Genomic DNA, 27,500 nt, shown 5'->3' on the forward strand with positions numbered 1-27,500 from the left:
ACACACACATACTCTCTCTCCACACACACACCTCTCTCTCACACACACATACTCTCTCTCCACACACACACCACTCTCTCCTGCACGCCACTCTCTCTCTCTCCCACACACACACACTCCTCCATGCCACTCACTCTCTCACACTAGGCGCCCCTACAAACACTCTGCTTGCAAACACCGCACACACACACACACCGCCGCTCTCTCTCAGAACACTCCGCACTCACGCACACACACACACACACACAAACACACATTTCCTCTCTCTCGCTCTCTCCTTCCCTCTCTCTCTCTCTCTTTCTCTCTTTCTCCTTCTCCCTCTCTCTCTCCTTCTCTCCTCTCCAAATTCCAAATTCAAATGAGCTTTGTTAACGATAAAAAACATTGTGTTGCCAAAGCTTACACGTAATGGTATAATTGCAGATTTAAATAATAATAATACAAATAATGGTAAAAATAATAATAATAATAATAATAATAATAATATGTGCAATTAGGCAAAATAATACAGTGGAATGTATGAAGGAAAAGGACTCACTTTCTCCAATCCTTTTGACCTCTGTCAGGAATTGTTATCGTAGCACAACTGTGCCCTCCCAACCAATCTGGGGGAGTACTATAAGTAGCACAACTGTGCCCTCCCAACAAATCTGGAGCTGGTGTTCATTGGGTAGCACGGGAATTGGGGAACAATGTTGCCAATGTGGTCAAAGAACCTCTCCCTAACCAGGGTGTCATTTTTACATTCTGTGAGGAAGTGTAACTCGTCTGCTACTACTCCTTAGTGGCATTGTAGACACAGCCTGTCATCTTGGTTTCCATGTCTGCCTGTGCCGACCCCTCTCAACTTCAGAGTGTGCCTCACTAATTCTGAAGGAAGTTAGAAGTTTCGCTTTTTTTTATAATCTTTGGTATTTGCCAAATATGGTTCCATCTCATAATTTGTTTTTTTATTTTTTGATAATAGTTGAATTTGTTTGATTTTTTTATTTTGTCTAGCCAATATTTGTAATATTCATTATGTTTTAACTTTGCTTGAGACATGTCAGGTGTATTCAAATTCAAATGGTGTTTTGATGTAAGATAATCAAAAGGATCTCTCTGGGTGGGTTCTCCTCTGTAGAAGGGCACTGATTTACATTTTCTCTGGTTTTGAGGACAGTACATGGTAATAGAATTTGCATACTCTTTTTTTTGAATATCAACTAATAGTGGATATCTTCCAAGTTCTGCTCTGCATGCAATATTTGTTGCATTCCTGTGTACCCCCAAGATGTTCTGACAGAATTCCAGGTGTAGTGTTTCTGCTGGGCTTTTGTCCCATAGCTCATAATTATTTTGATGTTTTATGCCCCAAATTTCACTACCATATAAGATAATGGGCTTGATAACTGATTAAAAAATCTTTTGCCACAATTTGATAGGGGTGTTGTATTGGTATAGTGATTTTCTTATGCAATAGTATGTTCTCCGTGCTTTGTCAACTAGGTCTTTAATAGCCAGATTATGCCTGTGGAGGAAATATTTAGGCCCAAATAGTTATAATTTGTCACTTGTGAAAGTCTGTTTTCACCAAGGGTGAAATTATATTTATTCTCTCTTGAACGTGTCTTTTTTTTAAATAGCATTATGTTTGTTTTTTCTTTATTTATGGAGAGATTCCAAATTTTCCAGGATTGACAGACTCTCTTTTAGCCCCTCCTCAGTTGGGGACAGAAGTAGGAGGTCAGCCGCGAACAGGAGACACTTAATGTCTCTACCCCCGATTGTGCCTCCTGATATTTTCGATTTTGCTATGTCTGATGTTAGAACCATTTATATATAGATTGAAGAGTACAGGGCTAAGACTACAACCTTGCCGAACACCTTTGGCTTGTTTAAAGTATGACGTTCTTTTATCATCGATTTTGACACAACATCTGTTGTTTTTGTATATATCTTTTATAAGGTCATAGATTCTTCCCCCTATCCCATTTTCTATCAGTTTGAGCAAGAGTCCATCATGCCAGACTGAATCGAAGGCCTTCTTGAAGTCTACAAAGCATCCAAAAAGTTTTCCTCTGTTGGTGTCCTGTACATATTTTTAAATTAATGTCTGTAATGTATATATGTGGTCAGTTGTTCTCTGTTTTGGCATAAACCCAATCTGAGAGTTACTTATGACTCTATTTTCCTGTAAGAATTCCACCATTCTGTTGTTTATGATGCTACAGAAAAGCTTTCCTAAGTTGCTGCTTACAGCAATGCCTCTGTAGTTGTTTGGATCTAGTTTGTCTCTGTTTTTGTAGATTGGTACGATTTGATTTTCTTTCCATGGCCGTGGGAAATGACCAACAGCTAGAACCAGATTGAAAAGTTTGAGAATGGCTTGTTTCAGTATTGGGCTGCTGTACTTAATCATTTCATTATGTATCCCATCGCACCCACATGCCTTTTTGTTTTTTAGGGTTTTTATTTTTCCGTTTAGTTCAGCTAGTGATAATGGGGTGTCTAGATTGTTCAATTCATTTTTTTACTTTTTGATTCCAGTTCTTTAATTTATCAGTCAATTGTGTTTGGATTGGATTTAGTTTGTCTTCACTGTAGAGTTGCCCAAAATGGTCTGTCAGATGTTTGCATCACATAGGGGGATCTGTTTAGTTTTTTTGGTGATCTCAAGTTTGTTCCATAACTCCCAAAATGAATTTTGATCACAGCATCTTCTATATCTTGTAGCTTTTATTCAATGTATGTGCCTTTTTTTTTCTGTCTTAGTAATGATTTGTATTTGGTAAGAGTTTGTTGGTATAGTAACGTGTGCTTATATTTGTTTGTTCCCTATGTTTCTTATTTGACAGTGCTCTTAACTGTTTCTTTAATGTTTGACATTCTTTGTCAAACCACTCGTTCTTTTTAGTTTTAGATTTCTTGTATTTTTTCTTTACTTTTAGTATTTTCCTGGCCACTAAATTAAACATTTGAAATCTTTTCTGTCGCTAAGTTTATACCTTCTCTATCCTCTTGAAATTTTGTGAACAAAAAATGTATATAAGGTTTTCAATTTAGGGTACTATTAAGTTCAGTCTCATATTGAAGCACACTGTCAGTTCCCCATCGAAATTGAGTTGGCAGGGGATAGAGTTTAGTTTCATGTTTTTGGGATGTTTCTTGTTTGACTCTTGTTTTTAAACTTAGTATGATGTGGCTGTGGTCTGAGAGTGGGATTTGAGGCATAACCATAAAATAATTAATGTAGCTTGGATCAATATCTGTTATTGCATAGTCTACAACACTACTACCAAGATGTGAGCAGTAGGTGTACCTTTCATTCCCAAGTAGTGAGAGAGTCACCTGTTTCATTCTACCATTAGTGATGGTGAGACCCAGGCTTTTACAAAGCTGAAGTAGCTGTTTGCCATTTTTTTGTTAACTATATTGTAATGGCATAATAATGATGTGATCTTTCAAATTTATTTTTTATTTATTTGAGCAATAATTCAGTAATATATACTTGTAATCTCTCCTTCTTCTCTCCCTCCCTCTCTTCTCTTCTCTCCTCTCTCTCTCTCTCTCTCTCTCTCTCTCTGCATACCTCCCCTCTCTCTCTATCTGCTTCCCTCTCTTCTTCTCCCTCTCTAATAATAATCTCTCTCTCTCTTCTTAATCTCTCCTCTCTCTCTTTATTTTCTCTCTCTCTCTCCTCTCTCTCTCTCTTTCTTTCTCTCTCTCTCTCTCCCCTCTCTCTCCCTCCTCCTCTCTTTTGTTATCTCTCTCTCCCCCCTCTCTCTCTCTCTCTCTCTCTCTCTCTCTCTCTCTCTCTCCTCTCTCTCTCTCTCTCTCTCTCCCCCTCTCTCTCTCTTCTTCTCTCTCTCTCCCCCTCTCCCCCTCTCTCTCTCTCTCTCTCTCTCTCTCTCTCTCTCTCCCCCCCTCTCTCTCTCCCCTCTCTCCCCTCTCTCTCTCTCCCTCTCTCTCTCTCTCTCTCTCTGCAGACTTGAGACCCCGTAGTCCCCCTCAGCCGCCGCCTCCTCCCTTGCCCCCCGTGTCCGTAGGGCGGCCTTCCTCCTCCCAGGGCCAATCAGTTAGGAGGGGAGGGGTGGGGCAGCGGGGGGCGGGACGCTGGAGGAGTGTGAGGAGCGAGAGAGGGATGCAGAGAGAGACAGGAGAGAGGTAGAGAGAGTGAGAGTGTGTGAGGAGCGGGAGAGAGAGGGAGAGAGAGAAAGGGAGAGAGAGAGAGAGAGCCTTCGGCAGCTGGAGCCTGTGGAGGGAGAAGAGCGCGAAGGAGGACGAGCCCGCGCCATCGAAAACCAGTACCAGTTCTTCTGAAGGGGGGATAGATAGAGAGAGAGAGGGAGAGAGAGGGAGGACGTGCCATCGAAAACCAGAACCAGTTCTTCTGAAGGGGGGATAGAGAGAGGGAGAGAGAGGGAGCCCGCGCCATCGAAAACCAGTACCAGTTCTTCTGAAGGGGGGATAGAGAGAGGGGGAGAGAGAGGGAGAGGGAGAGGTGGAGCCTGAGCCTGTGCCATCTTCTGAGTGGAGCGAGAGATGGAGGTCGTGCACGTGCCATAGACAACCAGATCTCCTGATGGACAGATGGAGAGAGAAAGAGATGGAGAGGTGGATGACTGAAAAAGAAGGGTGAACTGGAGTGGCTCATCCTGAAGCAGTATTTTAAATCATTTTAAAGAAACATACTTACTAACACCACACCACACCACACCACACCGAGAGGGAGAGGGAGGGAGGGAGAGAGGGAGGGAGAGGGAGAGAGAGAGGAAGAAAGGGAGAATATATAGGAAACATCAGGACACAACAGCACTAAGCAAGAAAGTCAGAGAAATTACACTACAACTTAAGTCTGACACACACACACACACACACACCTCAATTTCAGAAAAAGGTACACACAGCAATTCCTATGGATAAGAAACTTTAGCACACACACACACCTCAACTTCAGAAAACGGTACACACTGCAATTCCTATGGATAAGAAACTTTAGCGCACACACACACACACACTCCTCAATTTGAGAAAACGGTACACACTGCAATCCCTTTTGATAAGAAACGTTAAGACATGCACATGCACACACACACACACACTAGTTTGACAGTATCTGGTAAAGCTCTCCAAGATGAGACATAAGTACACACACACACACACGTAATGTTACTATACCTCAGAGTCCTGCACTGAGACAGACACACACACACACACCAAGCAGAGGCCAGGGTACAGTCTCTTTCCCACCCTGCTTACCTCTCTCTCTCTCTCTCTCCTCTCTCTCTCCTCTCTCTCTCTCTCTCTCTCTCCTCCTCCTCTCTCTCTCTCTCTCTCTCTCTCTCTCTCTCTCTCTCTCTCTGCATACCTGTCTCTCTTCTCTCCTCTCTCTTCCCCCGCCCCTCTGTTCCTCTGCTCTTCTGTTCTGTAGTGTTGCTAGAGGCCGTGCCGTTAGGGGCGGTTAGGGGCAGGAAGGCTGTTCATCCACCAGACAGAAGTAGTTCATTGAGAGCAATGGGATAATAACAGTTATAATGATGATGCTTAACATAATTGCCTGAATAATAGTATTCATTTTATTATTTGTTTTAAATGCCTTTATTGTATGCTGTTTACTCTGTGCGTGCACCTGTGTGTGTGTGTGTGTGTCTGTGTGTGTGTGTCTGTGTGTGTGTGAGTGAGAGGGACTCTGTTTTGCCTTTTGCTTTTTCTATGCCCCCCACCCCCAAAACACACACACACACACACACTATGTGTGTCTCTGAGAGAGAAGGAGGATCTTAGACCTTTGACCTGTGCCTTTGGCTGTCTGCCTGTGGTTGTGTGTGTAGTGGCGTGTGTGTGTAGTGGCGTGTGTGTTTGCCCCCCATCTCACCCCCCCCCCCCTGAGTCCAGGTCTTGATCCTGAGTCCAGGTCTTGATCCTGACTCCACTCTGGTCCTGAGTCCAGGTCTTGATCCTGAGTCCACTCTGGTCCTGAGTCCAGGTCTTGATCCTGAGTCCAGGTCTTGATCCTGAGTCTAGGTCTTGATCCTGAGTCCAGGTCTTGATCCTGAGTCCAGGTCTTGATCCTGAGTCTAGGTCTTGATCCTGAGTCAAATCTGGTCCTGAGTAAATCTCACCCCCTATATCATCCTCAACTTATACTAAACTTTATACTTATAGTTGTGCCTTTCAATCTCTCTCTCTCTCTCTCTTTCATTCTTTCTCTCTCTCTTTCTATCTCTCCCCTACTCCCTCTCTCTCGGGACCGTGTGTTGAGGTGGGCGATGTGTGTGTGTGTGTGTGTGTGTGTGTGTGTGTTGAGGTGGGCGATGTTGTCCACTGTGTGATCAGATTTTTCAGGTACTACATTGAATTTAATGATGATGATGATGATGATGATAATAATAATATGACATAATATAATTACACTGAAACAAGCCTGTTCTCGACCTCTTTACTGTGTCTGTGTGTGTGTGTGTGTGTGTGTGTCTGTGTGAATAATATAATTACACTGAAACAAGCCTGTTCTCGACCTCTTTACTGTTTGTGTGTGTGAGAGAGAGAGAGAGACTGACTATGTGTGTGTATGTGTGTCTGTGAGAGAGAGAGAGAGTGACTGACTGTGTGTCTGTGTTTTAAGTAATTCCTGAGATTAGTGGTACGTCAGTTCACTTTTAATTGCAATGAAAAATGACATCCCAATGAGGGCTTCATACTCTAGTTCTCTTGGTTCATAGTGTAATATAATATATATATAGTCACTTTAGAGCTTCACACTGTTTTCTCTTGGTTCATAGTATAATATGGTATTTGTGGTATATATGGTATATAGTCACTTAAGAGTTTCACACTGTTTTAAACTTCCTCCATAGCACCGTCATCCGCTCCTCTGGTTTAATCTGCTCCTGCGCTTCACCTTGACGGGCACTAGGGGGCACTGCAGCCAGGGGTACTGGGTTTAATCTGCTCCTGCGCTTCACTCTAACGGCCACTAGGGGGGCACTGCAGCCAGGGGTACTGGGTTTAATCTGCTCCTGCGCTTCACTCCAACCCAGGAACTCCAGCCAGGGGTACTGGGTTTAATCTGCTCCTGCACTTCACTCTAACGGCCACTAGGGGGGTCCTGCGCTTCACCTTGATCTCTGTTGCTGTGTCTCCTACAGTTCTCATATCGGCCACTAGGGGGCTCCTGAATGTCCATATTAGCTCAGTCTTGACACAGACGAAGTGGAAGGTCAGATTAGAGACGTTTTATCCCAGAAAAACACACCAATAGTATCCCTTCTGCAGACCTGGCCAGTTTGTATGCTATTGTATCAGAAGAGTATAGCCTATATACTATACTGCTGTTCATCTCCTAGAACTGATATGAATGTGTTAATAAATGCTACAATTCCGTTATACAATCATGGACGACTGTTCTGCTGTTCCTGCGCTAAGGTAAGTGATGTGTGTGTATACTGTAGGCGATGTGTGTGTACTGTAGGCGATATGTGTGTGTGTGTATTGTAGGCGATGCGTGTGTGTGTGTACTGTAGGCGATATGTGTGTGTGTGTACTGTAGGCGATGTGTGTGTACTGTAGGCGATGTGTGTATTGTAGGCGATGTGTGTGTGTGTGTACACTGTAGGCGATGTGTGTGTGTGTACTGTAGGCGATATGTGTGTGTGTGTGTGTACTGTAGGCGATGTGTGTGTGTGTATTGTAGGCGATGTGTGTGTGTGTGTACTGTAGGCGATTGTGTGTGTGTGTGTACTGTAGCCGGTGTTTGTGTGTGTGTGTACTGTAGCCTATGTGTGTGTGTGTACTGTAGGCCGTGTGGAATATATTTTATTTTACCTGGATATTTTCATTTCCTAATAGACCTCTCCAGAATAAGTCCCGCCTCCTAACTTCCGTATCCTTCCGTTTAAGTAGTAAACGATTATTAATGCTAACCGGGAGCTAGTTCCGATGTACGCGGGCGGAGGAGGGCGTTAGATCTCGCTCACAACCCAGTCACAACCTAACTGATGGTAATTTTCACGTGTGATTCATGCGTGGTTTCATTTTGCAAGGTTCAGCCTCTTTTCAACATGACTTAACTTTGGTTTGACTGTGCGAGTTTGTTGGCTGTTATTGAGATATTTGAAAAAGAAAGAAATTGCCGACGAAGACGCTAAAGACATGACGAGATGAGATTTTTTTTTCACGAATAACAGATAATGATAAGCAGACTAGGAATCAGAGGCTGAATCGTATTGAGTCGATAGCTTTATTTTGCATGACCTTGATCAGAACAGTAACATTTTCAGAATGTATTAACAACCTGTCAAACATGACGATTTCATGCAGGGTTAGTGCCACCCCCGTAGACAGGTTCTGGTGTCACGAACTCCATTTCGGTGAAGACCAACTATGAAACATTGCCGTTGCTATGCAACCTTGACTGGGGGAGTCGCGGCGTCTGAAGCGTGCGTTAGCTTAGTGCTTCTTACTGATATATTTCTACTATAATGGCACCGACAATCAAAAAATCCAGTGGAAACTAGATGGCAGAAGTGTGTAGGCCAATCGGCCCACCTTTTTTTTCTACTTCGCCACCTACAGATGTTTTACCGGTATGATATTTCGAAACGCCATGTTATTTCCCATAGACAATCGACGCCCCGAAGTTGGATGGATACGGAAGTTACGGAGGCGGGACTTATTCTGGAGAGGTCTATTGAATTTCACAATGCATGTCAGATGAAATGTATTGGCTGAATAACTTGGTTGGTTGACCGACTACATTAGACTAATCTAATGTCCAGAGTTCCTTTGAGAAGATGAGAGAAGTGTAAAGAAGGACCAACATCAGTGCAGCTCAGTGTTTCTTCCACACAGTCTTCGCTTCATCAGAATGGATGATTTTACTTCTCATGGCCTAAGAGTCATTCAGGTGCTTTTTGGCAAACACCCAGCAAAAAATGGCTTCCATCTGGTCATTCTACCATAGAGTGTCCCAGTGACGCCCCTTCCGTTTGCCTCCATGGGACCTATCTTTCAAAACATTTTGAACGCCAGTCTATGGCGAAAAAGAAATTATTTTCTGGTCCCGGTTGACTTGTGCCTTGAATTACCCATATGATGTTTGTCAATTTTAAAGACAATTTTTCATGTAAAGACATTTGCAGTTTGTTTAGTAACTATTGCATTACAACATTGTGAAAGATCGTAATTCCAACGACTACAAATCCATTAGTCGCGCTAGTGACGTTAGCTCATTCACGATGGGCAAATGAAGCTTTGGTGAACCACTGAACCACAGCAGTGTGAAGCTAGCGGCACTAATGAAAAAAATCCAATATGGCCACCACATGTAGATTTTTCAACATAAATGTCCTAACCCAAACAGTTAATGTAACCAAAAGCTAGTGTCGCTGGTTCACACTGCTGTGGTTCAGTGGTTCACCAAAGCATCATTTGCCCTTCACTATTGGTTACCTGTCTGACCAAGGCCCTTTGTCCCGGATTACTCAGTTAGGCCGAGCGGCCAGATCTAGGAAGTCTGTTGGTTGTTCCAAACGTTTCCATCAGAATGTATTAAGTATAAGTATATATACTTTTTTGATCCCGTGAGGGAAATTTGGTCTCTGCATTTAACCCCGGTTACAAGTCCAGAGTGCTAATCAGTGGGCCACGGCTGCCCAATGATGGAGGCTATCGTGCTCTTGGGCACTTTCAATGCTGCAGAAGTGTTCTGGAATCCTTCCCCAGATCTGTGGGGTTGAGGAACATGGGGGCCCTGGATCTTGTGCTACGCCCCTGTTGGTTACATAATTAGTCTGTGCAGGCCTTTAAAAAGCAAATATTTGGCAGGAACTAACTCACATTCCTAAAACACAGCTCAGCTAGCGCAATGCTAACAGACAGAGCCATGTGTTTATACTGCAGCTAGCGCGACGCTAACAGACAGAGGCATGTGTTTATACTGTAGCTAGCGCAATGCTAACAGACAGAGGCATGTAGTCAGATGGTTTAGGAGGATCCACTCTTTATTTCATGAACTTGTTTTTGTTATTTTGATCATGTTTTTACACTCGTCAGATGGTTTAGGATTCACCCTTTCTTTAATAATCAGGTTTTTACACATTTGAGAGGAAGGTAAACATCTACCCTTCTTAGTTACAGTTAACAAAAGCTTGACTCAAATATTAATATCAAAACTAGAAAAAAAAATAGCCAATTAAATATGAAGGCTAGAAGTCAAACAGAAAACATTCTCAGGAGTCGTCAGCAGAAGATTCACAGAAACGAGACAGGCCTTAGAGCACTGGCTGTGGAACACAGAACTGGCCTTTGGAACCCAGAACTGGCCTGTGGAACCCAGAACCGGCCTGGATGGGGCTTTGATGGGGTGAGGATGAGGTCGTCGGCGTCAGCGGGAACCGGAGCTTGTGTCAGTGCAGCACAGTGATCAGCTGACCAATCTGAGAGATGGAACAACAGATGGAAGAGATATGGAGGTAGAGATGGAGGAGAAGAGTGCAGAAAGGCTAGGCAATCAAGGACATGGGTAGATAGATGGAGGAGAAATCAAAAATAATAAATAAAAAGTTATATGGAGATGTGCAAAAGTTGGAGAAAGTCAGATGTGTGTGTGTGTGTGTGTACATCTCTACGGGATGATTTCCACTTGCCTTCATATTCCAGCTTCATCACACTTACAATTTCAATCTCAACAAGTGCTGTGTTGCTGGAGCCACACAGGGCTGTAGGCTAGTCATTCTTATTGCTAGCTACATTAGCATTCTGTGTGTGTGTGGTGAGTGTTCTGTCTGTGTGGTCATTCTTATTAGCATTCTGTGTGTGAGTGTTCTGTGTGTGTGTGTGTGTGTGTGTGTGCGGTGAGTGTTCTGTGTGTGTGGTCTTCCTTATTGCTAGCTACATTAGCATTCTGTGTGTGGTGAGTGTTCTGTGTCACACATCGGAATTGGAGTGAGGGTTCTCCCTTTACTGTAAAGCACTATATAAAAGTAACATGTTGTTGTGAAATGACAAAGTGTGTGTGTGTGTATCTATCTACCTATACGTTGACATATGCTCCACTGTCCAAATCATCATCACTGTCCAGAGAGGCCTGCGAGCCAATCAGAAAGGTCTGTGGCTCAGGCTCGGAATCTGGGGGAAACAGAGACTGTAAGGTTGCATTGGGGACAATTCACCACATGGGGGAGCCATTGAGCAGATTAGGAGTCAGGTGAGCAGGTTTGAAGGATGCAAATACCTACAGAGAACCTAAAATACCTACACCTGAACCAGCTATATACAACACCTACAGAGAACCTAAAACACCTACAGAGAACCTAAAATACCTACACCTGAACCAGCTATATACAACACCTACAGAGAACCTAAAATACCTAAGAGAACCTACAATACTGTAGGAACTGAATTTTGTCTAGAGATTTTTGAGAAATGAAGTCTCAGTCAGCCAGAGTAGAGTCAGAAATCTCAGAGAGCTTTATTCACGAATCCGGAGACCTACGTCGTGTTGCTAACAGACGCAGTCTGATGTTACAAACAAGGAAACACAATTTATACCCCCCTAACAAGTCAGACAAGACATGACATCTCCATTAATAGTACGCAATTATGTACTAAAGTACGTCTCTTTCTTCAACATGTGCACAGACCATACCAAAAGAGAAAATGGTTGAATATAGCACACACACATAAATGGTGAACACCTTTAAGGCCAAAATGTCTTACTACAATACCTACAGAGAACCTAAAACACCTACAGAGAACCTAAAATACCTACAGAGAACCCTAAATACCTACACCTGAACCAGCTATGTACAACATATATCATGTATAACCCAATACCTACAGGCATGTATATATATATGGAAATCATTAAGAGACCACTGCACATTTTTCTGATGTCATCTTACGGTTGCTGAGTGATATTCAAATGAGTTGACGTCATATACAAAATTAAGAGACCACTGCAAATTTGAATATGGCCATCAACTCACCCCGCACCTGTAGGATGACATCAGACACATGTGCAGAGGGACACAGTGCATTATGGTAAGTATTCGCAGCGCTACATGTGCAGAGAGACACAGTGCATTATGTTATGTTTCAGCCTTATTCCAAAATGGACTGAATTAATTTTTTCCCTTCAACATTCTACACATAATACCCCATAATGACAACTTTAAGTTTGCTTGAGATTTTTGCAAATTTATTTTGCAAAATTGCTTGTTAACTGTCCACCTGTGGTACATTCAGTTGATTAGACATGATTTGGATAGACATACACCTGTCTATAAGGTCCCACACTTAACAGTGCATGTCAAACCACAAAACAAGCATGAAGTCAAAGGAATTGTCTGTAGACGTCCGAGATTGTCTCGAGGCACAGATCTGGGGTAGGGTACAGAAAACATTCTTCTGCTTTAAAGGTCCCAATGAGCACAGTGGCCTCCATCATCCATAAATGGAAGAAGTTTGGAACCACCAGGACTCCTCCTAGAGCTGGCCGTCCCGTGATTGGTGGAGAAGGGCTTTAGTTAGGGAGGTGACCAATAACCCAACCCAACAAAGTTACGTACATATTATATTTCTAATAAATTTGCAAACATTTAAAAACTACTTTTTTCATGTTGTCATTATGGGGTATTGTGTGTACAATTTTGAGGAAAAAATTAATTGAATCCCTTTTGGAATAAGGCTGTAATATAACAAAATGTCGAAAAAGTTAATGGCTGTGAATACTTTCCGTATGCACTGTATATATTAATTTACCAGACGGTTTTATCCAAAGTGATTCCCACACACAGTTGCGTTCTGTGGACGCATGCCAGTGGGTGTTCCTGACGGTAGCTATGCAAATGACTTGAAGAATAACCGTAATTTGATTTGCTGGTACCCTCTGTTGTTGTCCGTCGTTGCAGCAAAAGTTGAACTTTTCAATGCGAGCGACAGGAGCAACGGGACGCAACGGACCCACAATTCAGTTGGGCAACGGATGACGTAAGCCCATGTAAAGTGGACGAGCTGCGTGTCGTCTCCAGCGCTGCACCGCACGCAGCTGTGTGTGGTCTCCAGCGCTGCACCGCACGCAGCTGTGTGTGGGAGCCCTTAGAGCAATAGAGGAACGTTTAAGCCACAGTGCAGGAGACGAGAGCTAGGAATGACCATTGCATTGGTCAATATTGCCCTGCTGAAAAAACAGCCTGACCAGCGTAAGGTGGTTTGCTGGTTGACCAGCTTGTTAACCGGCTTGTTTGACCACCCTATGTTGGTTGACCTGCTAGACCAGCAAAACTCTTGCGAAAACATACCTTCAGCTGGTTTACCCAGCTTATGATGGTAGTTCAGCTGGTTTTGCTTGCGTACCATTTTAGCTGGTGTTGCTGGTTTAACTGGCCATCTTATGTTGGTTATTCTAGCAAACCAGCATGTCCATCTTACACCAACTATGTCAAGCTTGACAGGCTGGTCACCAGCATGACCAGCTTCCTGAGATGGTCACACCAGCAAAGACCAGCAAAACGATTTCAACACTTCAACATTTCATTACGTTCCTCAGTGCTGCCGCCGCCACCACACGCTTCAAACTGCTTTTTACTTTTCCCAACGTTTACAGCGTCAGAATGCAGCAACAGCATGAACTGATGATATATTTGGGTCCTCTAGTGTCCAAATGCAGCAACAGCATGAACTGATGATATATTTGGGTCCTCTAGTGTCAGAATGCAGCAACAGCATGTTACATGCAAGGATGATATATTTGGGTCCTCTAGTGTCAGAATGCAGCAACAGCATGTTACATGCAAGGATTATATATTTGGGTCCTCTAGTGTCCAAATGCAGCAACAGCATGAACTGATGATATATTTGGGTCCTCTAGTGTCCAAATGCAGCAACAGCATGAAATGAGGATATATTTGGGTCCTCTAGTGTCCAAATGCAGCAACAGCATGTTACATGCAAGGATGATATATTTGGGTCCTCTAGTGTCAGAATGCAGCAACAGCATGAACTGATGATATATTTGGGTCCTCTAGTGTCCAAATGCAGCAACAGCATGAACTGATGATATATTTGGGTCCTCTAGTGTCCAAATGCAGCAACAGCATGAACTGATGATATATTTGGGTCCTCTAGTGTCCAAATGCAGCAACAGCATGTTACATGCAAGGATGATATATTTGGGTCCTCTAGTGTCCAAATGCAGCAACAGCATGAAATGATGATATATTTGGGTCCTCTAGTGTCAGAATGCAGCAACAGCATGAAATGATGATATATTTGGGTCCTCTAGTGTCAGAATGCAGCAACAGCATGAACTGATGATATATTTGGGTCCTCTAGTGTCCAAATGCAGCAACAGCATGAAATGATGATATATTTGGGTCCTCTAGTGTCCAAATGCAGCAACAGCATGAACTGATGATATATTTGGGTCCTCTAGTGTCCAAATGCAGCAACAGCATGAACTGATGATATATTTGGGTCCTCTAGTGTCCAAATGCAGCAACAGCATGAACTAATGATATATTTGGGTCCTCTAGTGTCAGAATGCAGCAACAGCATGTTACATGCAAGGATGATATATTTGGGTCCTCTAGTGTCCAAATGCAGCAACAGCATGAAATGAGGATATATTTGGGTCCTCTAGTGTCAGAATGCAGCAACAGCATGAAATGATGATATATTTGGGTCCTCTAGTGTCAGAATGCAGCAACAGCATGTTACATGCAAGGATGATATATTTGGGTCCTCTAGTGTCAGAATGCAGCAACAGCATGTTACATGCAAGGATGATATATTTGGGTCCTCTAGTGTCCAAATGCAGCAACAGCATGAACTGATGATATATTTGGGTCCTCTAGTGTCCAAATGCAGCAACAGCATGAACTGATGATATATTTGGGTCCTCTAGTGTCAGAATGCAGCAACAGCATGTTACATGCAAGGATGATATATTTGGGTCCTCTAGTGTCCAAATGCAGCAACAGCATGAAATGAGGATATATTTGGGTCCTCTAGTGTCAGAATGCAGCAACAGCATGAAATGATGATATATTTGGGTCCTCTAGTGTCAGAATGCAGCAACAGCATGTTACATGCAAGGATGATATATTTGGGTCCTCTAGTGTCAGACTACAGCAACAGCATGTTACATGCAAGGATTATATATTTGGGTCCTCTAGTGTCAGAATGCAGCAACAGCATGAACTGATGATATATTTGGGTCCTCTAGTGTCAGAATGCAGCAACAGCATGAAATGATGATATATTTGGGTCCTCTAGTGTCAGAATGCAGCAACAGCATGAAATGATGATATATTTGGGTCCTCTAGTGTCCAAATGCAGCAACAGCATGAAATGATGATATATTTGGGTCCTCTAGTGTCCAAATGCAGCAACAGCATGAAATGATGATATATTTGGGTCCTCTAGTGTCCAAATGCAGCAACAGCATGAACTGATGATATATTTGGGTCCTCTAGTGTCAGAATGCAGCAACAGCATGTTACATGCGAGGATGATATATTTGGGTCCTCTAGTGTCCAAATGCAGCAACAGCATGAAATTATGATATATTTGGGTCCTCTAGTGTCAGAATGCAGCAACAGCATGAAATGATGATATATTTGGGTCCTCTAGTGTCAGAATGCAGCAACAGCATGTTACATGCAAGGATGATATATTTGGGTCCTCTAGTGTCAGAATGCAGCAACAGCATGTTACATGCAAGGATGATATATTTGGGTCCTCTAGTGTCAGAATGCAGCAACAGAATGAACTGATGATATATTTGGGTCCTCTAGTGTCAGAATGCAGCAACAGCATGAACTGATGATATATTTGGGTCCTCTAGTGTCAGAATGCAGCAACAGCATGTTACATGCAAGGATGATATATTTGGGTCCTCTGCAGCATGTCACATGCAAGGATGATATATTTGGGTCCTCTAGTGTCAGAATGCAGCAACAGCATGTTACATGCAAGGATGATATATTTGGGTCCTCTAGTGTCAGAATGCAGCAACAGCATGAAATGATGATATATTTGGGTCCTCTAGTGTCAGAATGCAGCAACAGCATGAAATGATGATATATTTGGGTCCTCTAGTGTCAGAATGCAGCAACAGCATGTTACATGCAAGGATGATATATTTGGGTCCTCTAGTGTCAGAATGCAGCAACAGCATGAAAGGATGATATATTTGGGTCCTCTAGTGTCCAAATGCAGCAACAGCATGAACTGATGATATATTTGGGTCCTCTAGTGTCAGAATGCAGCAACAGCATGAAAGGATGATATATTTGGGTCCTCTAGTGTCAGAATGCAGCAACAGCATGTTACATGCAAGGATGATATATTTGGGTCCTCTAGTGTCAGAATGCAGCAACAGCATGAAAGGATGATATATTTGGGTCCTCTAGTGTCAGAATGCAGCAACAGCATGAAAGGATGATATATTTGGGTCCTCTAGTGTCAGAATGCAGCAAAGCATGTTACATGCAAGGATGATATATTTGGGTCCTCTAGTGTCAGAATGCAGCAACAGCATGTTACATGCAAGGATGATATATTTGGGTCCTCTAGTGTCAGAATGCAGCAACAGCATGTTACATGCAAGGATGATATATTTGGGTCCTCTAGTGTCAGAATGCAGCAACAGCATGAACTGATGATATATTTGGGTCCTCTAGTGTCCAAATGCAGCAACAGCATGAAATGATGATATATTTGGGTCCTCTAGTGTCAGAATGCAGCAACAGCATGAACTGATGATATATTTGGGTCCTCTAGTGTCCAAATGCAGCAACAGCATGAACTGATGATATATTTGGGTCCTCTAGTGTCCAAATGCAGCAACAGCATGAAATGATGATATATTTGGGTCCTCTAGTGTCAGAATGCAGCAACAGCATGAAATGATGATATATTTGGGTCCTCTAGTGTCAGAATGCAGCAACAGCATGAACTGATGATATATTTGGGTCCTCTAGTGTCCAAATGCAGCAACAGCATGAACTGATGATATATTTGGGTCCTCTAGTGTCAGAATGCAGCAACAGCATGAACTGATGATATATTTGGGTCCTCTAGTGTCCGAATGCAGCAACAGCATGAAATGATGATATATTTGGGTCCCCTAGTGTCAGAATGCAGCAACAGCATGAAATGATGATATATTTGGGTCCTCTAGTGTCAGAATGCAGCAACAGCATGAAATGATGATATATTTGGGTCCTCTAGTGTCAGAATGCAGCAACAGCATGAAAGGATGATATATTTGGGTCCTCTAGTGTCAGAATGCAGCAACAGCATGAAATGATGATATATTTGGGTCCTCTAGTGTCAGAATGCAGCAACAGCATGAAATGATGATATATTTGGGTCCTCTAGTGTCAGAATGCAGCAACAGCATGAACTGATGATATATTTGGGTCCTCTAGTGTCAGAATGCAGCAACAGCATGCAAGGATGATATATTTGGGTCCTCTAGTGTTCAAATGCAGCAACAGCATGAAATGATGATATATTTAGGTCCTCTAGTGTCAGAATGCAGCAACAGCATGTTACATGCAAGGATGATATATTTGGGTCCTCTAGTGTCCAAATGCAGCAACAGCATGAAATGATGATATATTTGGGTCCTCTAGTGTCAGAATGCAGCAACAGCATGAACTGATGATATATTTGGGTCCTCTAGTGTCCAAATGCAGCAACAGCATGAAATGATGATATATTTGGGTCCTCTAGTGTCCAAATGCAGCAACAGCATGTTACATGCAAGGATGATATATTTGGGTCCTCTAGTGTCCAAATGCAGCAACAGCATGTTACATGCAAGGATGATATATTTGGGTCCTCTAGTGTCCAAATGCAGCAACAGCATGAAATTATGATATATTTGGGTCCTCTAGTGTCAGAATGCAGCAACAGCATGTTACATGCAAGGATGATATATTTGGGTCCTCTAGTGTCCAAATGCAGCAACAGCATGAAATGATGATATATTTGGGTCCTCTAGTGTCCAAATGCAGCAACAGCATGAAATGATGATATATTTGGGTCCTCTAGTGTCCAAATGCAGCAACAGCATGAAATTATGATATATTTGGGTCCTCTAGTGTCCAAATGCAGCAACAGCATGAAATGATGATATATTTGGGTCCTCTAGTGTCCAAATGCAGCAACAGCATGTTACATGCAAGGATGATATATTTGGGTCCTCTAGTGTCCAAATGCAGCAACAGCATGTTACATGCAAGGATGATATATTTGGGTCCTCTAGTGTCCAAATGCAGCAACAGCATGAAATGATGATATATTTGGGTCCTCTAGTGTCAGAATGCAGCAACAGCATGTTACATGCAAGGATGATATATTTGGGTCCTCTAGTGTCCAAATGCAGCAACAGCATGAAATGATGATATATTTGGGTCCTCTAGTGTCCAAATGCAGCAACAGCATGAAATGATGATATATTTGGGTCCTCTAGTGTCCAAATGCAGCAACAGCATGAAATGATGATATATTTGGGTCCTCTAGTGTCCAAATGCAGCAACAGCATGAAATGATGATATATTTGGGTCCTCTAGTGTCAGAATGCAGCAACAGCATGTTACATGCAAGGATGATATATTTGGGTCCTCTAGTGTCAGAATGCAGCAACAGCATGTCACATGCAAGGATGATATATTTGGGTCCTCTAGTGTCAGAATGCAGCAACAGCATGTCACATGCAAGGATGATATATTTGGGTCCTCTAGTGTCAGAATGCAGCAACAGCATGTTACATGCAAGGATGATATATTTGGGTCCTCTGCAGCATGTCACATGCAAGGATGATATATTTGGGTCCTCTAGTGTCAGAATGCAGCAACAGCATGTCACATGCAAGGATGATATGGGTCCTCTCATCAATCTCCATGCTATGCAGCAGATCTAATTTCAACATTACGCTACTCCATTTAATTGGAAACGCATCTTGAGCGCGCACGAGAGAGAGGGGGGGGGGAGTGGCAGGTTCCAGCTGCCTTGTCATTTGTTTATAATTGATGTCTCCTTTTTGATATCTTTTTTTAAAGGAAATCTTAAAGGCAACAAAGACAGGGCTAGAGGAGACTTCAGAGTTATCCGGTTCCCACTACCCACCATTTCTAAACTGCGAGCATCGCCATGTCGCCATGTCTACCACCGAGGTCATGTCCACGGTGTTTCTTTCTTTAAGTTCCGTTTAATTTATTAAGTAAAATAGCTGACGAGACCATTATCAGCCTCAACCGCACCGTCAGGTGTCACGTAGCCTAGTTGCAGTCACAAGGCCGTGTCTACCACAGAGGACACCGTTTATTGTAGCAGACAGGCCTAAGCTACCTCCGACATGTTATTGTAGCAGACAGGCCTATGCTACCTGACATGTTATTGTAGCAGACAGGCCTAAGCTACAGCTGACATGTTATTGTAGCAGACAGGCCTAAGCTACCTCTGACATGTTATTGTAGCAGACAGGCCTAAGCTACCTCTGACATGCAGGTTATTGTTGCAGACAGGCCTAAGCTACCTCTGACATGTTATTGTAGCAGACAGGGCTAGGCTACCTCTGACATGTTATTGTAGCAGACAGGCCTAAGCCTCTGACATGTTATTGTAGCAGACAGGGCTAAGCCTCTGACATGTTATTGGAGCAGACAGGGCTAAGCCTCTGACATGCAGGTTATTGTAGCAGACAGGGCTAAGCCTCTGACATAGATAGATAGATAGATAGATAGATAGATACTTTATTGATCCTCAAGGGGAAATTCAAGAACATGTTATTGTAGCAGACAGGGCTAGGCTACCTCTGACATGTTATTGTTGCAGACAGGCCTAAGCCTCTGACATGTTATTGTAGCAGACACGGCTAAGCTACGTCTGACATGTTATTGTAGCAGACAGGCCTAAGCTACCTCTGACATGTTTATGTTGCAGACAGGCCTAAGCTACCTCTGACATGCAGGTTATTGTTGCAGACAGGCCTAAGCTACCTCTGACATGTTATTGTAGCAGACAGGCCTAAGCCTCTGACATGTTATTGTAGCAGACACGGCTATGCTACGTCTGACATGTTATTGTAGCAGACAGGGCTAAGCTACGTCTGACATGTTATTGTAGCAGACAGGGCTAAGCCTCTGACATGTTATTGTAGCAGACAGGCCTAAGCCTCTGACATGTCGAAACGAATGAGGAAGTGAAATGAGATGCTTACCTGTTCCCGACATGTTATGCTGAAATTCAGTGGAGATGCACCTAACCTGCACTGAAAATGAAGTTATATTAATTTGATATAGGATGGATATTGAATGTTGTGAAAGTACAGAGGGTTCTGTACTTGGGCCCCTCCTCTCTCTCATATTGGGCCCCTCCTCTTTTTCATATTGGGCCCCTCCTCTTTCTCCCTCTTGGCCAGATTATTCGCAGCCACGGTCTCAACTTCCACTGCTATGCAGATGACATCCAACTCTATCTTACCACTCCCTCTCCCTCTGACCCCCCACCACGCTCCCTCACTGAATGTCTCTCTGACTTCAAATTATGGATGCAAAACAATTTTCTCAAGCTCAACACAGACAAAACCGAAATTCTGCTGATTGGCCCTAAAAGCATCCTCACCAAATCTCCCCATCTCACTCTCAACATTGATGGCTCATCTGTCCACTCCACCCCTGTTGTTAAAAACCTTGGCATTCAGCTTGACTCCACCCTTAGCTTTGATCCTCATATCAAATCACTCACTAAGACTGCTTTCTTTCACCTCCGTAACATTGCACGCCTCCGACCCTTCCTCTCTGCTAGTGATGCAGACTTTGGTCCACTCCTTCATCATGTCCAGTCTAGATTACTGCAACTCACTTTTCCTTGGTCTCCCCACTAAAACCCTTCAAAGACTACAATATATTCAAAACTCTGCAGCCAGGCTCCTCACCCATACCAGACGATCAGCACACATCACCCCCATTCTCCATCAACTCCATTGGCTACCAGTTCTGTCCTGGATCAAATACAAAGTACTACTACTCACCTTCAAAGCCCTCCACAACCTTGCTCCCCCCTACATCTGCGACCTCCTGACCCCTTACACTCTTTCCTGCTCACTCAGATCCTCTGACCAAACCCTCTTGGCTATCCCCCGCTCCAGACTCTCCCCCCTGGGTGGCAGGTCCTTCAGTGCCTTGGCCCCCAAACTCTGGAACTCCTCCCCCTACCCCTTCGTGCCTGTCCTTCTCTTCCTTTCTTCAAAGCACATCTCAAGACCTTTCTGTTTAATGATCACTTCTCCTCCACACCCAACACATAGCTCCATACAGATAACTTGTCTCTGTTGTATTGTTTTGTTTGTTTGTTATTGTGTTTCCCTGCCTTCCTACTATGTAAAGCGACCTTGGGTTTGAGAAAGGCGCTATTTAAAATAAACATATTATTATGTATGGCCGAAACATAACCTATTGTCAAATGATATAAATTATTGGTTTTTAATTACGCTTGTTTTAAAAACACAACACAACACAGGAGAGAGAGAAATCAGACAGTTAAGGAGGAAGAGTTAAGAGGAGAAGAGAGGGATGATGAGGAAGAGTTAGGAGGAGGAGAGAGGGATGAGTAGAGAGGGAGGAGGAGAAGAGAGAGAGGGAGGAGGAGAAGAGAGGGATGAGAGAGAGGGAGTTAGGAGGAGAAGAGAGGGATGAGGAGAGAGAGTTAGGAGGTGAAGAGAGAGCAGAATAGAGAGGTTAGAGAGGGATGAGAGAGAGGGATGAGAGAGTTAGGAGGAAAAGAGAGAGAGGGAGGGAGGAGTAGAGAGGGAGAAGAAGAGAGAGAGAGGGAGGAGAAAGTGGCTACAGGGCAACATTTCTAGCGACACCCTGACCCTACAGCCCTGACTGCCAGAGAGAACTTAACGGGCTGCACTCACTGGGATTTGGAAAATGGACTATGCCACACGCACCACACACATACACCACACCACACCACACCACACCACACACATACACCACACCACACACATACACCACACCACACCTTAACAGGCTGCACTCACTGGGATTAGGAAAATGTACTATAATATAAAGAGTGGCCTTAGCCTTTGTGTAGTGGAATTGGTGAGTCTTAAAGTCTCCAATAATTTGTTTCCCGTTAATAAGCATTTACTTAAAGCACACAATGTGCCGAGTGAAACGCATTCCACTCAGACAGGCTAGGTGGCTACCAGGCTCATAATTGACTTTTAATTGCAAACAGAAAATGTCTAGATAGCATCATATCATGACATGCTTTAATTTCCAAAGCAATGAAGGCTGTTTATACCAACTTAATATTATGCATATCATTGTTAATATTGTGCTATAAATGTGGCACAAACAATGCTAGAGTTTGTTTATACAGCCTTATTCACACAGCGGCCATTATGAGGCTAAAGGGTACACTTGCCATTACACCTCAGTCCAGCAGATGGTGGTAATGCACCGTTTGCAGACTGCCCAAATAAAACTCACCGAAAATGAAGAAGTGTTTGCTGGACTGTTCCTCTTCTTCTTTAGTGAGTTTGTTTTAGGAGTGCATTACCACCACCATCTGCTGGACTGAGGTGCAATGGCAAGTGTACCCTTTAGCCTCGTGATGGCCACCGCGTGAATAAGGTGAATTGGAATTTAACTGGCAAAAAGGTTGCTATGTAGACTCCATGCCCTTAAAGTGACAGGTTGCCATTCATAAATAAGTCAAACAGTATCAAACTAGTAGTGTTTTCAACTAATTCTTTTTTTTTGGGGGGGCATAACACACACCACACCAGGCATGTGCAGAGAAGGGGGGCTACAGGGGCTCTAGCACCTGCCCTTTTGCCCCTTTGATGTCCAAGTGCCCTTTTGACAAGGCCCGTTTTTTACTTTTTAAAATTTGTAATACTTCCCCTAGTTCCAACGTGAATATTCGCTAAAATGTCTCATTAATAGTTTGTGAAATTAGAAATTTACAAAAATAACAACATTCAGTGAACTCTCAGAAGGTGCACGCAGGCACAGTGCTGCAGGAGACGTTTGGGAGCACGGTAAGGTCACTTGGCAGTTAGCCTATCTGAACATGCAATATTCAGCTTAGAGATAGAGAATAAAATGTTTAAAGTTGTTTCATGTTTAATGAAGTAGGCTATCAAACCCGTTTTAACCATGTCATGGTCCATTCATTTCAATAACCTGAGGGGTATTTCACAAAACCTAGATAAGGAATTAAGCTGGGATTTTTAGGTTATCCTGGATGAATTTAGCCTTGACTTGGTTTCACAAAAGAGATGGCACATAAGTTACCATGGGGATTTATTCTCTGCACCTAGCCTGGTCTCGACCAGGCTAACAGCCAAGCTAAGTTAATTCTAATGGTAATTATGTTGTCTTATTGGTTCAGCTAGCTGTCATTCACATCAGACCTCCGTGCTAATTTTTAAGGAGCTTTATTTTATTCCATTTATAAACTATTTGCTAAATGTATTTGCTCGCAAAACAAAACAGATTGTCTGCCTACTACCATATGGTTATTATTTTACTTGATAGCCTTATAATTATTAACATAGGCCTAGGTACTCAATTGTTTGCTTATTTTATTGATAGACGTTTGATGAATAGCCTACTGTAGTTGATTGGAAGTGGAGGGGCGAGTTCTCGAAGGTATTTTCGACTATAATATTAAGGTATATCATACTATGTGCATCTTTGCGAGCTTCAAGCGCTTTCTTAATGACATTGCGTGCCGAGACAAGGAAGCACTCACGTGTACCACGCCTACTCCTGCTGTTTTACAGAAATAGCCATGATTCCCCATTCCAAAAAGGACAACTTTACTTCATTGTTAGTCTATATCAAAAGGGGTGGTTCACTTTGTGTGAATGACGCTATTTTCCGCGTCTTTTTTATTCCAACCGTGGGCACTTTGGAGCAGAAACGAGAACGCGCACACATCCTGAATTATTTACACCTGGCTTGACATAGTCGCTCCTACTCATCCTGGATTGGCATTAGTGAAACGAGTTGAGCTAGGATGACCAGTGGGGTGTACTACGAAACTCGATTAGTGGATTAGCGAGGTATGTTGCGCTCAAAGCCAGGCTATGCTGTGACACGAAAGTGGATCTGTTTTAGTGTCGCTATATCACCATGGTATCTTATGCTGTCAACCAAACCTGGTCGGGAGGAGGTTATGTGATAAGTTATAGCTCAAATCGTGTAATCTACCGCACACTGACCAATCAATTGTCTTAAAAACGAAGTTCTCTCACGTGTAGGAATCTGTCATATATCTTACAGGTGGAGCTCCGCCTCTACTAACATTTTGGATCTCGAATGCGCTTTAATAGTGCTGTGCGTGCAAATATCCCACTATGGACGTGCATACCATACAACAACTGATGACCATTGATTTATTTGATGTTATAGGTTAGACACAAAAAAAGACCGCAGTGTAGATTAAGCTATCGCTCATGAATGCGGAAGTAATTGTTTTTAAATAGAGGCGGTCTTGTGCGTCTCCACGTTACACGATTGGCCAAAGTAATCCCAACACCGAGAACGCGCACAGATCTGAGCTGAAAGCCTAGTTTGACAAATATATCACATAACTGCAATCGTAGTATCACTTAACGTATACCCCTTATACCCCTTTGTCAAGCCTCGATATGTCTACATAGCCTAGATATGTCTAACGTGCTTCGTAGTATACCCCACTGACAACAAACCTCGCTTTATCACTTATCTTGGATGTCTTAATTCTGCCTTTGTGAAATACCCCTCTGGCAGCTTTGACAATCTAAGGCTGAACGTTCATAACATATTCTGTTTAGGTTACTATGTTATAGTAGCTTAGGTTAGTAGACCTAGTTCATAAAACAGAGTAGGCAAACCTTTTTCTAAATCGTCATGTTTTATCTGACATAGGCTACTGTAGTTGTTTAACTAACCCAACTCACCGCCGTGGTTCTCTGTTTACAGCAGGCTACATTACGTGTCATTTCACTCAGTGGCCACACGCACAGCACATGAATCTGCAAGACACCAGCTTGCTAATGGTGGTAGTTCACTGTGATAAAAATTTAAATTATAGCCTGACAAGACAGACTAGGCAATAACATATTTGCTGCCGCTAGGGTGCGTCTAGATTTCTAGGCTATTAAAATTAGCTTTGAATTTAATCAATAAGATGTAGCCTTATAGCCTATGATCTCTGTGTAGACAATAGCCTAATGAAAACTGAAATGACCTATCTGTCTGTTTGTATATAGTTGGATGGAAGGATACAAGGTGTTTTTTAGTTTAACTTGTGGTAGCATGATGTAAGATTCCATGCTGCATTTCTTTTGCATTTAAATGTTAAATTTTTATTTTGTGGACAGTGTGAAATGATTGAATAGAAGACGCTTTATTTTTGAGAATATAGTTTGTATACCTTCTGATGGAAGGATACAAGGATTTTTTTGAGTTTAACTTGTGGTAGCATGATGCAAGATTCCATGCTGCACTTTGCAAATGTTGTATTTTTATTTTGTGGATACAGTGTGATGGAAGATGTTTTATTTTGATATAATTTGCATGTAGCCTATGTATTCTCTATTGGGTTGTAATCAAAATTAAGTTTTAAATAAAGTTAACACGTTTTCTGAAAATTTTGTTCCATGTGCCCTTTTTTTTCAATTTGAGCCCCTGCCCCTTCAAAGGTCTCTGCACGCCCCTGCACCACACAGACCACACCACACAACACACACCACAAAGCAGTCCTGCTTAGGGCATCCAAATGGCCAGCAGCAGGCCTGACGTTACTACCTTTGTGATCACCATCATTAATATTACAGACTATGAGGTTTGTAGCCAAGGCTGCAGCCAAATAGGTCTACACTAAACTGCAAACGTTTTCAGTAAATCATGTTTAGTAAGATATTGATATTGATGTACCTTAATAATATTAGTATAGCCTAAATCATGCTTCTCCCAACAGCGTGATCTACTAGGCTACTTGCGCTGACTGCTAGCCTAAATAAAGCTCATGTCCACAGTGTAGCCTAATGCCAAATTCATTCGAATTAATGCAAATTATTTTATGTTGACTTCTGTCATTGACACCCACGGATGTGTAAGGGGTTAAAAGATGTACGGTTATTAAGTTATTTTAATACAAAATTGTCGGCAGTTATTTCACATAGGGTACACTTGTAAAATGTCACACTTATATCGCTGTCTGCCAACTTTGATTTCCTTCTCCAGATTGATGACGTCTCTATCATTCCAACGATAGCCAATAAAAAATAAAATGATCGGTATAAATGTTAGAATATTCATGAATCATTTTGCATTGACCTTTTATGGGATATTGTGGGACGAAAACGAAGGAGTATGGCGCTTGTGCACGCACGCACAATATAACACAGCTTGGTATATTCAAAGCAGCCACCTTGCGTAAAGTTGTGTGCTGCACCGTTTTATAAATCAGAATATTTTCGTGTGTACGCAGATTGCAAGGTTTAGGTATACACAATGTTTTAGGATGAAATCTACATTCAGTTTTATAAATGAGGCCTCTGGAAGAAAACCAGCAAAGACCAGCTGTTTCTTACAAGAAGGAGATATCAATTATCAACAATGACAAGCCAGCTGGAACCTGCCACTCTCTCTCGCTGTCGTGAGCGCAGACGCGTTCCCCATTAGGAGTAGCAGAACGTTCAAGTTAGATCTGCTGCAAAGGAGATAACTAAGAGTAGGTCGATCATCTCTATCTAACATGATGTTTTGACATTGACATTGTAAACGTTCTCTAAGGAGAGTGAAGAGCAGTTTGCAGTAAAGCTAACCAACGTCGTCTCTATCTCAGGACAAAAATAGCGAGCAGCCTGATAACCAAATGAAATGCTCGGTGGGCCGGATGAAAGTGCTTGGCGGGCCGGATCCGGCCCACGGGCCACAGTTTGCCCACCCCTGGACTAGCGTATAGGAGGCCCTACATATTATTAGTCACAGTATGGAGGAGGAGAAGTGGGAGAAGAGGAGGAAGAGAAGAGAAGAGAGGGATGAGGAGAGGAAGGAGGAGGAGGAGGGGAGAGAGGGATGTGGAGAGGAAGAGGGAAGAGAGGGATGAGGAGAGGAAGGAGGTGGAGGAGGGGAGAGAGGGATGAGGAGAGGAAGAGGGAAGAGGGGATGAGGAGAGGAAGGAGGTGGAGGAGGGGAGAGAGGGATGAGGAGAGGAAGAGGGAAGAGGGGATGAGGAGAGGAAAGAGGGAAGAGTGTGATGAGGAGAGGAAGGAGGTGGAGGAGGGGAGAGAGGGATGAGGAGAGGAAGGAGGTGGAGGAAGGGGAGAGAGGGATGAGGAGAGGAAGAGGGGATGAGGAGAGGAAAGAGGGAAGAGTGTGGTAAGTGCACATCAGGTGTGTAAGGTTGTCAGAAGTGTGTCGCTTGTGTCTTCAAGAGTTTTTTGAAGAGAGAGACGGACGACAATGTTATATAAACATATAAATATGATCTAA

The 27,500-nt window shown here is 42.9% G+C and overlaps 2 protein-coding genes across 5 annotated transcripts in view; one reads left to right on the forward strand and one right to left on the reverse strand.

Annotated features, from left to right (window-relative positions):
- Window positions 1–6,105, forward strand: part of sh2b1 (SH2B adaptor protein 1) — a 35,009-nt gene extending 28,904 nt beyond the window's left edge. The window contains 3 exon segments of the mRNA XM_048233930.1: window positions 3,969–4,036; window positions 4,038–4,105; window positions 4,161–6,105. Of these exon segments, the coding sequence (XP_048089887.1) occupies window positions 3,969–4,036; window positions 4,038–4,105; window positions 4,161–4,302 (278 nt within the window). The 3' untranslated portion in view covers window positions 4,303–6,105.
- Window positions 6,106–9,982: 3,877 nt separating this feature from the next.
- The window catches only part of LOC125287871, a 71,436-nt gene continuing 53,918 nt past the window's right edge, over window positions 9,983–27,500 (reverse strand). For 2 of the 4 annotated variants that reach the window (XM_048233933.1, XM_048233931.1), the window contains exons 12-14: window positions 20,216–20,266; window positions 11,015–11,109; window positions 9,983–10,484 (exon numbers count right to left, since the gene is read on the reverse strand). In XM_048233933.1, coding sequence (XP_048089890.1) covers window positions 11,015–11,109; window positions 20,216–20,266 — 146 coding nt within the window. In that variant the 3' untranslated portion in view covers window positions 9,983–10,484. The remainder of the gene's footprint in view (window positions 10,485–11,014; window positions 11,110–20,215; window positions 20,267–27,500) is intronic. The other 2 variants (XM_048233932.1, XM_048233934.1) reach the window with 2 other exon arrangements.

Source organism: Alosa alosa, chromosome 22 (assembly GCF_017589495.1).
Source record: "Alosa alosa isolate M-15738 ecotype Scorff River chromosome 22, AALO_Geno_1.1, whole genome shotgun sequence".
In the NCBI taxonomy this organism is placed as follows: Eukaryota; Metazoa; Chordata; class Actinopteri; order Clupeiformes; family Clupeidae; genus Alosa; species Alosa alosa.